This window comes from Coccinella septempunctata, chromosome 4, assembly GCF_907165205.1.
Source record: "Coccinella septempunctata chromosome 4, icCocSept1.1, whole genome shotgun sequence".
NCBI lineage: Eukaryota > Metazoa > Arthropoda > Insecta > Coleoptera > Coccinellidae > Coccinella > Coccinella septempunctata.
In genome coordinates this window covers 38587621-38605928 of record NC_058192.1, presented here as the reverse complement: position 1 = coordinate 38605928, position 18308 = coordinate 38587621, and the positions used below count along the sequence as shown (strand labels likewise).

Genomic DNA, 18308 nt, shown 5'->3' with positions numbered 1-18308 from the left:
TACCAAATTATGTCCTTTGCCGACGAACTAATTCTCTATTTCTTTGTTATTTTTGTTGGGATACATTGTAAATAATTGGAGAATGCGTTACATTCCCCAATGGTGAGGAAGGATGTTTACGCTGATTTTCTCATTTCACCTCCATCATCATCATTGCTGTATCCCGTTACCGGGAATAAATCTACAAAAAGAAGAAGGAAAAAAAAAAAATTGAACAGACTTGTAACTTCTTAGTGCTAGTTGCGACTGTGTGCCCTCCTGTGACTAAAGAGACCCAACCGTGACCTGCAGATCCTTCCACACTCAGGGCATGGATAGTCTCCAACCAGATCTGGCCGCCGCTGTATTCTTCTCGATTCTCCATTATAACTGTGGACCAAAGACCTCCACTGTGACCTGTCTAACGCTAGTTGTTCCCAGTTATGATTAGCATTAACTGATTTTAGGGATTGATGTAGTGTATCCTTAAACCGCTTATACTGGCCTCCTGGTTTCCGGGCTCCCTCAGTGAGTTCGCCGTATAGAGCTATTTTGGGGAATCTTGTGTCTTGCATCCTCAGAATGTGGCCGCTCCATCTGAGTCGGGCCCTCGTTACTTGAGTCTCAATTGTTGTACAACTCGCGCGCTGCAAGACTTCTGCATTCGAAACTTTGTGGAACCATCTGATGTGCATTATCTGTCTTAGATGACGTTGCTGCGTCTGTTCAAGCTGTTTAATATGTCGCCTGTAGGGAGTCCAGCTTTCGCTTCCGTAAAGAAGCGTTGGGAGGACCACTGCTCTGTAAACAGCTGTCTTGGTCTTCAGATTGAGGTCGTGATTTTGGAACACTCTGTCCTTCAGCTTCCAGAATGCCCGTGATGCCGAATTGATACGGTTGTGTATTTCCGTGTCAAGGTTAGCCCTAGTATTTATGAAGCTTCCCAAGTATTTGAACTGCTCGACCTGTTCTAGAGTTTCATTGTCCAGGCTGATATCTGTTTGAAGGCTTTCTGGCGGACTTACCAGGATTTTGGTCTTGTCAATATTGAGTCTAAGGCCTAAAGCTTCGTATATATGTTTATAGGTGTCCATCATTATCTGTAGATCCTCTGAGCTGCTAGCGATGAGTGAACAGTCGTCTGCATATTGAAGTTCCGTGATAAACTTGGTACGGGTTTTTGCTCTGAGGCGCTTCAGGTTAAACAGGCCTCCATCAAATCTGAATCTTATCCCAACACCTCTTACGGGCATGCTCATGTCAGCAATTATCGATACAGCTATGGCGAAAATATTGAACAGTAAAGGCGCTAATACGCAGCCTTGTTTTATTCCAGAGTTGGTTGAGAAATGGTCGGTTGTAGAGCCATTATGCTGTATTCTAGCGGTGTTGTTGGTATGAAGGCTTTTACACACTGCTAGGAATTTTTCGGGTACTCCTAGACGTGCCATGATTTTCCAGAGCGCTCTCCGATTCACCGAGTCGAATGCCTTGCTTAAATCGATGAAGGCTGTATAAATCCTTGATTGTTGTTCACGGGCCTTTTCTTGTAGCTGTCGCAGTGTAAAAATTAGGTCCACCGTACCTCGATTTGGTCGAAAGCCGCACTGGGATTCAGGTAAAAGCTTCTCTAAGAGTGGAACCAGACGATTAGCCATAATCTTCGAGAGAATTTTACCGGCCACATTAAGCAACGATATGCCCCTGTAATTGTTGCAATTCGACGTATCGCCTTTGTTCTTATAGAGGTTGATAACTAAAGCGTCTCTGAAGTCTTGTGGCACATCTCCCTGTTCCCAGATCTTGCGGAATAGTATTAGGAGACTATTGACAATGTCCTCATCCAAGGCTTTGAATATCTCCGCCGGAATGCCGTCTAGACCAGGTGACTTATCATTTTTCATATTTTTAATCGCGCTTATGATTTCCGACATCAAGCGATGTCATCGGACTATACGCGGGAAGCAGGTCTAAAATGGATAAATCCGAGTCGTTATTTTGATTCAAGACCTGTGAGTAATGCTCCTTCCATCTTTCGAGAATTTTTCTATCATCAGTTAGAATAGCTCCATGAGCATCTCTTATAGGAAAGCTAGCTTTTCTGCTTGGACCGTAAACAGTTTTAATAGCTTCGAAAAAACGCCTGTAGTCATGGTTATCGGCGTAAGCTTGTATTTCCCTCGCTTTTTCTTTCCACCAGCTATCCTTGATTTTTCTTATTTCTTGATGGACCTCGCGTTTTATGTTTATGAAACCTATTTGGGCTGCAACATCGCCAGGCTTGTTAATTGCGGTTTTCATCGCTTTGTGTTTTGCGTCCAAAAGGGGTGCGATATGAGTTTCGCTGTCGGCAAACCAGTCTGGGGATTTTCGGGAGCGTTCTGTGCCCAGTATTTCTTTCGCTGTATTTGTAAGGGATGACTTGAAACGGAGCCAATGAGTCTCAATGTCGTCGTTATAATCCGATGGTGTTAGGCTATCTTTGACGGCAGCTGTGAATCTGTCCTTTGTAGAAGGGTTTTGTAGTTTGGATATTTGAAGGCGCTCTCTTAGATACTTTGGCTTGCGTTGGTATTTTGGGCGCATTGAGATTTTCATTCTCGAGATTACCAGCCTATGATCATTCCAGCACTCCAGATCTGCTCTGGGTTTAGTGACCAACACCTCTTTCAGATCTTTCCTTCTCACGATCACATAGTCGAGGGTATGCCAATGCCCTGAGCGCGAGTGGCGCCAGGTCCCCCTTGAATTGGGTCTCGTAATAAAATAGGTGTTCGTTATACACAGATTGTGTTCTGCACAAAGAGCCAGCAGACGTTCTCCATTCGAATTGATGCTGTCTGTGCCGTGTTTCCCTATTATTCCCGGCCATAGTTCTGAGTCTTGACCTCTGCCCACTCTAGCGTTGAAGTCTCCAAGGAGAATAATTCGTTCCCGTTTTGGGATTTTACTTAATGTAGCAACGAGTGTTTCGTAAAAAGTGTCCTTTAAGTTGTCAGAGGAGTTCAAAGTGGGTGCGTATACTGCAATGATGTTCACAAACGTGTTATTCGCTGCAGGAAAACGTAGGGTCATTAAACGTTCTGAGATACCAACTGGATTTTCGGTAAGTTTTGCGGCCAGGTCGTTTCTAATGGCAAAGCCTACGCCATGTTGTCTGATTTCGCCTTCCGGCAAGCCTTTCCAGAAAAAAGTATACGCTTGTTCTACCAAGCTACCTTCGTCCGAAAAGCGTGTTTCGCTTAAAGCAACTATTGCAATGGATGTTCGTTGCAGTTCCTTATCGATTAGGGCAGTACGCCTCTCTGGTCGGTCGGCCTTGGGGTTGTCTAGCAAGGTTCTGACGTTACATGCTGCAAAAGCTATGTGCTTTTCATTGGTGTTTGTTCGATGATTCACTCGCTCAGGCACCCTCCCCCGGAGATCCGAATGGGAGGGTATTTTACCTCCGGATACGAATTTTGTCCTGTTCGACTGATCCATCTTTTTGTAGGAGCTGCGTTAGAAGGTGTTCAAAAGCTGCACTGGTAACGCTGTCAGTGCAACTTTGGTTGCGGCTACGACTAGATTATCTTGTGGCACAGGTATCCTGAGACGACAAGGTCTGAGACGTAACTTGAGCAACGCAGAGAGCCATATCCTGCTCAAGCCAATGTTAAGGCTACGTAATTGTGGGAAACAGAGTTATACCGCTCATGTTCGGTCTTCACCTCCGAGTGAATACATAAAGACCGTTGTTAATGATTATTATAGTTTTTCGCCAGCTCTTGAAATTCCACTAAATTCATAGGAATTTCCGCTAATATTAGAACAGAAACACCAGGTCTTCTTCTTCTTGTGGTTCCTATCCGTTACGGATGTTGGCAACCAGCATGGCAAGCCTAACTTTGTTTACGGCAATGCGGAAGAGCTCGGCTGATGTTTTTCCGGTCCATTTCCTAAGATTATGCAGCCAAGATATTCTTCTCCTTCCTGGACCTCTTCTTCCATCGATTTTTCCCTGGATGATTGTCTGGAGTAAAGAGTACCTGGAGTCGTTTCTCATGATGTGGCCCAGATACTGCAGTTTCCGGATCTTGATGGTGTTCATAATTTCTTTTCGTTTATTCATCCTCAAACACCAGGTACATATATCAAAACTTTAGTTTGACCCTCTATTCAATATAGATTTGCCCGCAATGGTATTTAGTGCCCCTAGTGTATTCTGTTTTTGTGTGTAATAAAAGAACCAAAATAGAGGAAAGGGTGCTTGTTGAAGCCTGTCGCTCCTTTTTTACCCTACAGCCAATGAAACGTATTCTAATTGAAACATCTCATTATAGAATAGATGAATATTTAGTAGATAGTCATTTCGCATAATAGTGTAAATGATTGTTATGAGTAGGTACCTATTTCATATTTATTGTCGATTTGTTGGGTTGAATTCTCTTTTACTTGGAACTTATTTCAGATTGACCTGTCCTTAAAATTCTTTTTTTAATGTCGAAAGGATCAATACGGGGTATTATTATTATTATACTCAGATTGTTTGTGTCTTCCCTAAAATTTACAGTTTTGCTCAGATTTATGTGTATCCTTTCACTGACTATTCTGCGATATACATATAGTTATTCTTTTCACTTTCAAGTATGCTTGCCTCATCAAATTTGAATTTGTTTCCCTTTTCAAATGTATGCAATGTTAGAGCTGTTTTCTCCCTGCTTCCTATATTGGTAAAGTCATTCCTATGTTGTCTAAATCATTTTTTCAGAAGCGGTTTCTTCAGTTCTATATAGAGACTGTCACAATTGTCACAAGGTACTTTATTAACTAATTGTTATTCTAACTAGAGATGTTCGAATCCAGCTAGGTTTTTCGCATGCTGTGAGAGAGTGTGAAGTTGGCGTCGACTTTTTCGAAAAATACATTTTTGGAGTTCTGGGTAGATCTGAAAGAGTTCTGGAGTTCCTGATGAAAATTTTGAATAGTTCCGGCTAATCGTGGATTCTAATGAAAAAAACAAATTGGTTTCAAAAAAAGTGACCCTCCAAGAACTTCTAGTTCTTCAGTAAATCAGCTAGCTATTCTCTTCTTGGTTGGTTGTCTGATAGAAGTGATTGTAGAAGCATGTTGGAGTGCCCTTCCAACCTTGTGTGACGTTTCTAGCTTTTGTGTTTTATAACTTCCAGGACATAAGGTATTCTTAGGTCTTTGTAGCGTTTGATTGGTTATGTACAAAGGTGCATTGGCCATCATTCAGAGAGCGTTCGATCGAGATCTTTGTATAATAGCTATATTCGATTTGCCAGCACTTCCCCAAATTTCTATTTCATAGGACTATATTGATATAATAATAGTTTTGTACAGTAGGATCTTATTTTCTATTGAAAGTTTTGATCTTCTTCCCAACAGCCAGTGTAGTTCTCTAATTTTGAGATCGATTTGTTTTATTTTCTTCTTAATGTGCTCTTTCCAAGTCAGAAGGGCGTCCAAATGAAACCCTAGGTATTTGACTATTTTCTCCTTTATGTGGACTGATGGGCAGGATTCACTCCTCAAAGTGAAATCAACTTGTTCAGATTTCTCTTCATTTATCTTAATTTTCCATTTCCTTATCCATGTTGCTAGTAATAGTCTAAGATCCCACTGCAGAATCACTACGTTCATTACGTACAGAGACAAACGCACATTTTTACATACGTTTATGGATAGGACAGTACACTCATAACATCGCAGCCTGTCAAAAGTGACCGCAAGCAATTTAAATTGAATTAATGTTAATCAATATTCCAAGAGGAATTTCGTTCGCTCCGTTTTGAAATAAAATATCATCCATATCATAGCAATGCATGTAAAGAATACTAAAATCCATAGCTGCCGTTGCACACTCGGCCGCAACTACCTCGCAGCCAGGTATAAGCAGGTAACATTTCGATGTATTTCTACGTTCATGACGTACACGGATGTTTTTGATATCAAATTGAAGTTACTTTTTTTTCGAATATGATGATATATGGCTGCTTGTGAAAAAATAGCCGCAAGTTAGGTCTGCCATCTGTTAAAATAGCTAAATATCCGAAATAAAGTGAAAGAGATGGCGCGCAACGCCACTTGTTAGATGAGGATGGTAGATGCCAGCCGTGTGAGTATTAAAGCCATTGCGCATGCGTCGATATATAGGGTTCTTAGTCGGCGGTTCAAACAATAGTAGGAACGACTTTACATTTACAAAATTATAACCAATAAAAAATAGTTAATTCATCAAGTATAAATGAAATTAAATCCCAAGAATTTTTTTTCGTGTTTCTTCAAAATCGGTCTCTTGAATCAAGTTATATTTAATATCAGTGTATTGTATTACATTTCCTAGTCCAAGTCCGATTCCTCGCTGCTTTCACAATCGCAGTTGTCACTATCGTCGTCGCAATCAGAGTTTTTTCATCATCTGAAAATTTGTTATCTCAATTACATAATACATTTTCAACTTGTATAGGAGTTGAACTTCCGAGATACTTTCAGGAAACCATCCAGAAGAAACCAACCATTTATTCTCCTCACCAAACATTAAAGAGTGTTACTTAGTAGCATTGAGCCTCATCGAATTGACGAAAATGGCCGGAGCGTAGCACCTTTTGTTTTGACTTCCAACACGGTAAAATGTGGGTTGAAACAAACCCTTTGATTTTTTTTAAGAATTTTTCATTATTTTTTTTTGCCCCATACATCTTGTTAAACATGATAAATCAGCCAATGTCTTTGGAATGAACTTTGGTGAGAATTATCATCTTTTTAAAAAGTTGTTTCATGTTTCAATATTAATTTATTTGGACCTTATTCTTATCAGAATCTTCTATATGCATTGCGCCCGAACTCTCAATATTCTTATAAAGCCCGAGGAAGGGTTAATACATAAATAATATCAACAGCGTTGTGTACAACGACCTCCAACACGTGGTTATGATATAAGAATAATTCAGATGCACTGTTGAGAACCCTAAGACTGCTTTCACACCACGGGTTTTTACCGTCAAGTTTTTACCGAAAAACAACCGAATGAAAAATTATTCATCGGGTTTTATTCATACGGTGGGCACATCTAGCTCTCGAATCTCGTGGCGATAAGCGCCGCCGAAAGTGCAATCCGGTTGTTTTCCAGTGCGAAACTAAACCGGAACACGTGTGAAAGATCCCATTATACCAGAAGATATAATTCGGAACATTGGGTAAAAACCCGATAGTGTAAAATGAGTCTAACTCTCTCACTTTATTTCGGATATCTCGCTATTTTAACAGATGGCAGACCTAACTTGCGGCTATTTTTTCACAGGCAGCCATATCTCATCATATTCGAAAAAAAAATTAGCTTCAATTTGATATCAAAAACATCCGTGTACGTCATGAACGTAGAAATACATCGAAATGTTACCTGCTTACACCTGGCTGAGAGGTAGTTGCGACCGAGTGTGCAACGGCAGCTATGGATTTTAGTATTCTTTACATGCATTGCTATGATATTTAATTTCAAAACGGAGTGAACGAAATTTTTCTTGGAGTATTGATTCAACATTAATTTAAGTAAAATTACTTGCGGCCACTTTTGACAGGCTGCGGTGCTATCAGTGTATTCTCCTATCCATAAGTGTATGTAAAAATGTGTGTTTGCTCTATACGTAATGAACGTATTGATTCTGCAGCGGGATCTCGTACTATAAATTTAAGTGATCTTGGACCAGCTTAGTTGCAGTTGAGGCATCTTCATCAGAAGCTAAAACAGCTGTATCATCACCAAAAGTTCCAATAATTGTGTATGAGCATGTTGGCAGATCAGAAGTATATAATAAGTATAGATATGGACCACGGAAACGGAACTCCTGCCTTTATGGGAAAGTTTCGGGATCTTGCTTCGCCTACTTTGACTCTGAATTGCCTATCTGTGAGATATGACCTTAGGATAGGATAATACTGAAGTGGAAGAATTGTTTTAATTTTGTCTAATTATCCTTCATGCCACACTTTATCGAATGCTTGGCCTATATCTGGGAATGGGGAGGTGCGATATGCTCATGACTAAATTATTGCTTGTAAACTTATTTAAGTTATGTCATTCAAGCTTTGATTTCCTGACCAATCTTTGTGAACCCATAGGAATAACAACAAGTCAACTCCATAATGCGAATAACTTCAACAATAACCAAAAATAAATCCAATTCGTTTCGTTCTGCAAAGCAGGAGGTCATTTGATTAATGAATCAAAAAAGTTTGCAAGAGATTTTTCCTGGCTTCAGCAGTCAAAATTGAAAATAAAGTTTTTGAGGGTATATTTCTTGCACAGCAGACAGAGAGTTATCATAAGAAGATATGTATGGTACCCAATTGTCTGCCTACACTGAGATCTACAACGTGGAATAGGTTCTAGGATCTGTTTCTTGTTGTCGTTTCTTAACACCTACTTCATTGATTTTAAGCCCGAATTGGAACAGCCGAGAATTCTCTAGAGAATTTACTCGTAAATTCATGTGCTGTGAATTCTCTGCAGTTACATATGTACTTTTGGTAGAATTCACTGTTCAGTTGCATAAAAAATAATCTCTGCCGTTTTCTTGCCATAATTTTGCAGAGAATGTCCGGCTGTTGCATATATGAATATATAGGGTAAGTCTTTCACTCATAAAAATATTTCAACAAAAGCGATTCTTGAGGTCAAAAGAAACCCTTTTTTCCTTCACCATTTATTCCGAATCGGCCCGGCCTAAAATATACTGGCTGTTGAAAAACCATAGAAAAATTTATTTTATCGAATAAAATGAATTTCAGAATAAAGTATTTCAATCCATTGATGAATCCTTTTCGAACACAAGATATCACCAACGTCTTCCAGTTTTCTCATTTTGAATTTTTTAATGCTTCCAATGTTATTTACCATAGCATCATGTTCCTATAGGTTCTAATTCTAACAGATTCGAGAACTGAGCCTGATATGATGAATAATAATGCTTGCAGCGAAGAGTTCAAAGTCAATAGTCAAATGAGAAAATATATGGTGAAAGAAAATTTAGAAGGAAGGATGGATATTGCAAGGGGTGTGGGAATATGTTAATGAATTTGTTTTCTAGATTTCAACGCAACTAATGAATTGTCGCATTCAATAGCCCTTAATTCCATCGATGTGTGTCAAAGAGAATAGAAATTTAAACAGGATTGTACTTATTATTGAAAAAAATGAAAAAATAATATCTCTCCTATAATCTACCTCATCCCACGAAGATTCATGCAAAGTAGTTTGGCTGAGTATGTTGTCATACATACCAGTATTTTGGAAATATATGCAATGGAATGTCATCACCCACAAAACAATGAGAGTCCAGATCAAAAAATGAGTGAATTGGTTAGTGCTGAAATTGTTGAACTAATGTTATTTGAAGAACCGTTGGAAGATTCCAATTTCTCTGCTAGTTCAAAGTGGCTGAAGGCTAAAGCATTTGACTGTCCAAAGTATGTGAATTAGAGACGAATTATAAACGAAAATGAGTGATTGACTTCCTCATCGAAGGAAAGGAAAATGATTTCTTCCAAATTAATGTCAAAGAAATCTATCCCACTTGTCAATGTTGTGTTCAATACAACTTCAAGTACCTGATAATCTGGAAAATAAATAAAATATTCTTTAACTGCTAATTCATCACTCAAAGCACAATTCAGTTGAGAAAAGATTTGCTGAAAGGCAATACACATTATTGCTATTAGAAATACAGTCCCAATTGTTTGACTTTGAGCTCTGTCATAATTATATAACTTCATGTAAGTTATACATTCTCTTCAAAAAAAAAAAAAAAAAATTAAAAACTGATAACATTCAAATGAATAGAATAAGAATAAAATATTTTGGTAATGATGAAAGATAATGAGATACGAAACTGACATGAAGAATGCAGTTTTTTATGCCTGGTGAAGAAATTAATCAAAATTCTTCCCTGCAGACTTTTCTTGATGAAAACAAAATTTTGATAGAACAACCTCAAATCTTCAAAGGCTGAATCACTTGATCCAGGAAAAATATTTACTATATGCTTCTAAAAAGCTTTTCAACAGCAGTGTTAAAGTAAAAACTGAATTAACTGCTTTCCACTTAATTCAAGTCATGTTAGTGGAAGCGAATTCATTCAGTTTCTAATTGAAATATGAATTTTATCAAGTCACCACCACATCAATTCAAGATTAGAGAACTTGATATTATCCTTAGATATTTCAATGGGTTACTGTATAGCAAACAAATTGTGAAATTCAAGCTTAGCATTAATGTTGAACTTTGTTCTACAGACAAATTTTCACATTTATTTATTACAGATGCTATTGGGATTTTGAATTCATAAATCAATGTAAAATGAAAGTAACAACAAAACTGTTCATTCATGACAAATATTTTTCAATTTTTGATTTTTTGTTGCTACTTTCTTATTCTTTCTTTGATTTATAAATCGAACACCCCAGTGACACCTGATGGTCATAAATAGCTGTAAAAATTTATCTGAATATTCAGTGGAACAGATTGCAAATTCAATGTTATGCTTGAACTTCACTGTCTATTAATTCCACAACTATTTGTTTACTATACAGCAACTCATTGAAGTATGAATTATGGATGATTTCTAGATTTTCAACATAATTAAAAACTTTTTGAGAAGCATAAAGTAAACATTTTTCAGTATCAATTGATTCTCCCTGTTTAAAATAAGTGAATACCTGATGTTGTCCTTTCAGAAGCTTTTGTTTGTCAAGAAGATTATTACTGCAGATCTCACAGGGATGGAGTTTGAGAAATTTCCTTGCCATATATCCACAGACATACAAGACTGCATTTTTTTCTTCAAGGTCGATTTGCACTTCTTCAATATCTTTCAGCTCCAAAATAGTATTCTCTCCTTCGTTTTCATAAACAGTTATATGAAACAATTCTTTTAATTTCTCTAAAGAGAATGTGAAGTCCTCCTCCCAATTAGAATTAGAACATAACTTTGTTATTGAAGTTATATAATTATGTCGAAGACCATTTTCAAATTGTTTGGGGCTTGGGTTCTGGCAGCATCCGTGTTGTTGCCAAACTGTGGCAAAAAAATCTTCAAGTGGATCTTGATTCAAGTGACGAGTGAGCAGATTGGGGATATCGTATATATTCCTCAGATCATCGGCTAGCTGGAGTACACTATTGATTGTAATAATAAAGCCATCGATACATGGTGGTACAGACCTCTTGGATAAGAATTTGGAGTTTTCTAAATTGTCCCTAATTTTAATGAGAAAGTCGCTGTGAGGTGAATTCTTACTCATAGCATATCTCATTTTCAATTGGTCCTCCTCTAATTTACTACTATTTAGGCAGTCAAATGCTTTGTCCATGTCACTACTGAACTGTGAAGTGAACATGGACTCTGCTGGAAGTTGCCCCAATTGCATGAGTACATCCATTGTGACACTCACTGATTCACTCAGAATTTGTGCTGAATTTCCTCTGCCTCTGTCATTCCTTCTGTTCCTGTGTCAACAACTCCAACTATTTTTCCATTTGACTGGTCAAAGTGCAACTCTTCACTCAAAGCAATTTCATCAAACAAGAGGGACAGTGGCGGATTTACATATTTTCCGCCAGCAGGCTATTCAAATTTTGTCGCCCTTACCATAATTATTTAGTTCAAGTTCAGCATTTAGTTCAGCAACTATAAAAACAAGTAGCAAAGACGAAAAGAAACAGCAAATATAATATATACATGGTGCATAGGAATTGTTGCGAAAAATTAAATTCTTTGTCAAAAAATAGTTTGGATCTTCAATGTAAATTTTTTTTTCTGAGCCCCCTGCTTAGTTACAGTTTCCTAAAGGTGGCACCCGAAAATCAGTTTTTGATTTTTTTCTTGAGAATCGAAAAACTGACTAGAATGAAATTAAGCAGATATTTTATGCGGGGAAGTTTTCAGTGCTGTTCCTCTATGATTGAAAGTGCTAGCTATTGAAAGCCACCCCTAAACATTGTTCCGCAAGAAACTTTATTCCATATCCATATTTCACAATAAACAAAATTGATTTTGGAGAGCTTGATCCATTTTTAACAAATAAGGTCTATTGTAGTATCTTGCGAAAATTCACGGTTTTTCAGAAAAAAACCGTAAACAAATTGCATATCGAACTTTTCTGCGTTTGCGCACACAATCATTTTAATGAGTATGTGACAAAATTCCCAATATGATAGTCAAATCAACAAATAATTGTAACTGAATCAAAGTTAATCCAAACTTGTCAGTTGTCATATCAAAATTACATCCGCTTACTAGATAAATTCTAGTTCAGAAATGATTCCAGCCTCTACGACTCACGCTATCATCATGATTATTTTTTTATTCCTTGAATTTTAGCACGAAATCACAGTCAAGATCATTTAGAATATCATTCTCGCATCAAATTATGATGTTTATAGGTCCAATAAATTATTCTCAATTGCTACTTGTACAATATATTCAAAAATGAAAAGGTTTTAGTGATTTCGTTTTAGAAATCGAGTGACTGTCAAATCGTTGATCGCAAAATCAAAGTTTTATGAAACCTGCTCTTGAAATATCTTTCTGCTATGTCATCATATGAAATTTTGTTCATTAGTTCTGACTCTATACACAAAAAAACCAAAGCGTTCAGCTTTTCTTGCCTTAATATGGTTCTTAGGTACCTAACTTTTCACCTTTTTCAAGCAAAAAAAGCTTTTCTCGCCCGAACCATTTGTCGATGGTGTATACATAGAGCCATAGGTACGAACTGCTATATCGAAATTTGGACAAACATTTCTTGAATTGTGTTGTGAAAAAACACATCCCAACGATTCAGAATCACCAAAAATTTTTCACCCTCACGAACTTTCAGTTAAGAGTCCACTGCGGCCGAAATAAGAGGGAAACAGGAAAATAATTATCATGCAGGGCAAAATAATGATGCACTACTTGTTCAGTTTTTTTTATATGTCGGGATGTAGATAGATATTTAAATAGATTTGAAATACAAGTGTTTCAGTTTCTATAATGGGTTAAAAAAAAATTGTCCCCAAATTTGCCGCCTCCTAAAATCTGCCGCCCTAGGCTTCAGCCTACTCAGCCTCTATGGTAAATCCGCCACTGAAGAGGGAACAGATTTCTTTTTTCTGATCAGCGTTTTTGAGAAATGTAACCTCAAATATTCTACCATAGCTGGACTTATTCGAGGAGAAAGTTTCAATTTTGACTGCCAGTTTTTCAATGTTCTTGGTGTTGGCAAATTCAGGCTTTTTGATATTGCCTTATAACCTTTAGGTGAGGCATACCTAATACCATAGGAGACACATCTCTCGTACACTATCATCATATCGTCGGTTGTACTTCTTCACAAAACTTGCTCTTAACTCATTGGCGAAAAGAACATGTGCCTCTTTGGAAAGATAATTTTTTGATTCATTAATCAATCTATTTATTGTGACCTTATTGCTGCATATAGGAGGCTTACTTTGACAGAAACAAACGGGGACTTTCTTTCTGTATATTTTGCATCGCAGGGAGTTGACTGTCTTATTCAGCTTCTTAATCTTGCTATCTCTTCGAAGGGAAGATTTGGCTATATTTTTCATAGAAGAATTTCTTTTGGGCACATTTGAACACGAAGGAATATCTGAAAAAGAAGAAATACTGGTAATCTAATATATATGATGAAGAAATTAACTCAATATGAGGTACTGTAAAGTAGTAAAGTATTGCGTTCAACTATTTGTATCACAAATATTTAGGAGGACTAACAATCAGTATTTGCTGTACCACTTTCAATATCTGTCTCCATTGCACATGGCCCCTTCATGAAAGGAATGCTTCCTGCATAGGGAAAAACAAAAAATTGGATTCAATATATGATGAATGATTATTTCGTCAGAGATATGTGGAAAAAACTACCATCAGTATTCAAAGCATCATTTTCATTAACCCTCTTCATCGCATGTGGCCCCTTAATGCATGGGATACTTCCTGGATACAACAACTTACATGGATAAACCGTTTTAAATTGACTTTCGATGAAATGTTCACTGCACATGGTATATTCTTTGTCCAAGTCATTGTCATTACGCCCTGCAAATTCCATCCACTTCAGAGCACTGAAAATAAAAATCAATAAATGCCCGAATCACTTAGTATGAGTTTCAATACTTACATTTCCATTTTCTTCGGCAAACTGAAGAAACTCAATTTCGGAAAGTCCTTTTTATTATTCCTGCAGGTCTTCACCATACAGTACTTTCCGTAAGACATATTGGTGAGAAAAATGAACAACAACAACAAAACACAACAACACAAGAACAAGAAAACAACACAGGAACAAGAAAATAACACAGGAACAACAACAACAGCAAAATACGATTGATAAAGAGCGAGCGAAAAAGCGGCGAGCGATACGAAAGACAGGAATAACAAAAGTAACAAAATGGCCATCATTATACTAAAACAACTAGATTATCTGTAAAGTTGTATTAGTATCATGATGGCCATGTAAATATATCCGATGTGAAATCTTTCAATCAAAAGTTCATATTTTCAGAGAGAGGTTAATCTCAGAGACAACTCTGTCACTGCTTCATATCATAGAGGGAGGGTTCATACGTTTCTGCAAATAGCCCCACTAATAGCTAATATTTTAACCAGTCTTAATAACACGCGTGACACACAGATGGCGCTCATATCACCGTAGTCGCTTCGTTTCCCATCTTTATACTCTATAATCTTTGGTCAGGAATTTGAAAATTTATATTTCCTATGTTGGCAAAACTTGATCGCAGAAGAGTTCTGATGACAGTTCTGAATAGCGCTCGAAGAGTTCTACAAAATATGTCAAGTGACTTTCATCGAAAAAACAAAACTTTTCAATTTATCAGCAAAAATAAGGTCAGGAATTTGAAAATCTATATTTCCTCTGTTGGCAAAACTTGATCGCAGAAGAGTTCAAATTTATTCAAATGAAGTTTTTTAAGGAACATTTTGGTGCAAGAAAATCCGCATTATGGTGTTAAAACTTTATCCCGTGTTTTGTATTCTCCCATATTCGAAAGAAGCCATATATAGCGATTAAGATATTATTGCTTCAAAGATACTTAACAGAATACAGAATGAAGTTTTATTGCATCCCATTTCTAGTATTGGAATCCTAGGGTATCGATAGAAAAATACCTGAACTATGAAGATTTCGGGTTATCTGAATATTTAAGAATGTTATTCTAGGATATTTTGAAATTTAATTTTTTGAATAGTATACACACGTATATTTACCTTATTTTTGCTGATAAATTGAAAAGTCTTGTTTTTTCTTTAAAAGTCACTTGACATATTTTGTAGAACTCTTCGTGCGCTAATCAGAACTCTCATCAGAACTCTTCTGCGATCAAGTTTTGCCAACATAGGAAATATAAATTTATTCCTGACCTTATTTTTGCTGATGAATTGAAAAGTTTTGTTTTTTAGATAAAACTCACTTGACATATTTTGTAGAACTCTTCGAGCGCTATTCAGAACTCTCATCAGAGATCTTCTGCGATCAAGTTTTGCCAATATAGGAAATATAAATTTTGAAAATCCTGACCTTGTTTTTGCTGATAAATTGAAAAGTTTTGTTTTTTCGATAAAAGTCACTTGACATATTTTGTAGAACTCTTCTATCGCTATTCAGAACTCTGATCAGAAAAGAAATATCTCCAATTTTTTCTCTCAAAATGATTTTTTTCGAGAGTCAAAAACCTGTGTTCTAATTTTTTTTGTGCACCAATTTATTTCTTTCATTAGAATTCACGAGTAGACGGAACTATTCAAAATTTTTATCAGGAACTCCAGATCTCTTTCAAATCTACCCAGAACTTCAAAAAAAAAATTTATTTTTCGAAAAAGTCGGCGCCAACTTCACATGAGTGTTTGCATTGGGCGAGGTGTATAGAGGTGGCAGAAATAAATTCAGATTTAAAAGGACGACATATCTCTTCACATTATTCACATCAGAAAACAATATAGACTTTACCATCGTTGCGAGTATGAACCTCAGAAAATTTTTTCAACAAAAAGGGCACTGATATCCTAGTTATTTAATATTTTCAGAAATTCTTGCATACTACAGAATATTACTCTCAGTTCTCTGAGAAAAGGAACATAAAACTATCAAAATATGCATAATGGTTAACTATAAAGCTTTAAAATTAAATCGACTTCAGGTTTGATTATGAAACCGGCCGTTAGGTTCGATTATGAAACCGGCCGTAAATATTTTATGTTATGAATAATTCCGTGAGGCAAACTGGAAAAATTCAAAAATCTTCAGAAGAGAAACCTTACCTCGCAATCATTGACATCGAAATTGGAAATATGCCCATAGTCTTTCCTCCCATGAGGTACTCTTGTGTAGTATTTTGTTTCACTTTCGCAAAAAATGCAAAATAAACACCAATTAAGGCAGACACCAACAACATAATGGCAAATACAATGTAATCGAAAGCGTCAAAATAACGATCGACATCTTCTAGGTCGTAGTTCATTTTGTTGTTGAAAACCGTTTGATGATATTATTTCGATCTCAGCACCTTAAGAGTAAGTATATAAAGTGGACCATTAACGTTGTAAATAGTAACGACAATTTGAGCTCAATTGGAAAATTGGACGCCAGAGAAGAATATTCCTAATTATAATGTAAGCATGTACAACTGGAGTATGAACGGGGTCTTCAAGGATAAACTTTTTTTATATAGCATGGAGTTTTGTTTGATACGTGGGCATGCTACAATTTGGAAATTAAATGGGACTCTTGCGACAAATTATGCTCAGATTTGATGACTACAGATGTTACGTCGTGAAAGATTTCGAGATAAAAAACATTATTTCAGATCATATTCCTAATAAACACTAGTTACAATACCATGAAGACACGCGAGATCACTGAATGTTGTGGTTCTGAACGAGAGATATCTAAATATTAATAATATTTATTAATCTGTTTATCAATTTATAGCTGCTCTCACAGATAGCAAAAAAAAATTAAAAAAGATTCTGTACCTATATCAATAAATTTTGAATTTAACGTTAATATAGATGTAACGAGATCTACAGGGCGTTTCATGAGTCGTTGGCCAAAGCCTAATGGTGAATGCGGTTCATCCAGGCCTTTCCAGAAAACTTGCTTGTTTTGTACCCTAAGGCTATTATAGTATATCCAAATCCAAGAGGCCAGCCGTAAACATTGCAGCATGCAGTGATCACGCGTCAAGAACGTGATAACGCAGAGGTGTACTAATAAATTTTATTCCGAGAGCGTTATATTTTAAAACTTTTTAATTGTTCAAGTTCAGATGAAAAATATGTATGCTTATCTACGAGAGTAATAATTAATCTAAAGTTCCCACTTTAATACATACTATGTATATAAATGTGTAACAATATTTTTTGTAAGAGTGACTAGTCCGTAGTGTCGTCAGAAGATGCAGAACTTTTTTCTATAAGTTGACGATGACTGCCCACTGGTGTTATATCATCCATAATATTACCCAATTTCCACATGTCCACCTCAACTTTTTGTTTGACATGTTCCACGCACTTTCTCCATCTTTCGGAAGTAACCCGTGAGAGAGCCTCTTGAAAAAGATTTTGGACGTCAGCCATTTTAAATGTGGTGTTTTTATCTGCCACAAAATTCTTGACATCGGCCCAAATCAATTCAATAGGGTTCAGTTCGCAGTGGTAGGGCGGTAATCTAAGTACAGTAATATTTTGCGCCTTTGCGGTTTCATCCACGATGTATTTTTCAAAGTTTTCTTTGTTCTGCCTGACTATCTGCAACAATTGCGCTTTTATGAGGTCAGGGGTGAAATCAATATTTTCCTCCCTCAACCATTGTTGGATATCACTCTTTCTGAATTGTGAGTTAGGAATTTTTTCCATTTTCCTTGAATGATAAGGAGCATTATCTAAAACTACTATAGAATTTTTCTCCAATTTAGGAAGTATACCCTCGAACCACTTTTCGAAGGACTGACCATCCATTTCTTCATGGTAGTCACCAGTTTTTTGGATTGGAAAGTCCAGAGTCCTCCAGTTAAAAAACCAGTGTCACTACCAAAGACATACTATAATTCTTTGCCCTTTGCCTGGAAAAATATATTCACTTCATTCGAAAAAGAATGTTGAAATTGTTTTCCACCAAAAAGGTACTTACATCTAGTTTCACAAAACTTTGATTGCTCGATCAACGATTTGGCATTCGATTTCTCAAAGGAAATCATTGAAACTTTCATATTTCCGAATATATTGGAGGAGTAGCAGTTGAGA

General features: G+C 36.7%; 2 protein-coding genes across 2 annotated transcripts in view; both read right to left on the bottom strand.

The window, feature by feature from the left end:
• The window catches only part of LOC123312563 (sodium-coupled monocarboxylate transporter 1-like), a 383426-nt gene extending 366850 nt beyond the window's left edge, over nt 1–16576 (bottom strand). Inside the window, exon 1 of the mRNA XM_044897058.1 lies at nt 16326–16576. Within this exon, the coding sequence (XP_044752993.1) occupies nt 16326–16525 (200 nt within the window). The 5' untranslated portion in view covers nt 16526–16576. The remainder of the gene's footprint in view (nt 1–16325) is intronic.
• On the bottom strand, nt 12982–14610 carry LOC123312564. Its single transcript, XM_044897059.1, has 4 exons — nt 14167–14610; nt 13911–14110; nt 13761–13832; nt 12982–13635 (listed from the first exon to the last, which is right to left on the bottom strand). The coding sequence occupies exons 1-4, from the start codon at nt 14445–14447 to the stop codon at nt 13295–13297; spliced, it is 894 nt and encodes a 297-aa protein (XP_044752994.1). The 5' UTR covers nt 14448–14610; the 3' UTR covers nt 12982–13294.
• Nucleotides 16577–18308: the final 1732 nt, after the last annotated feature.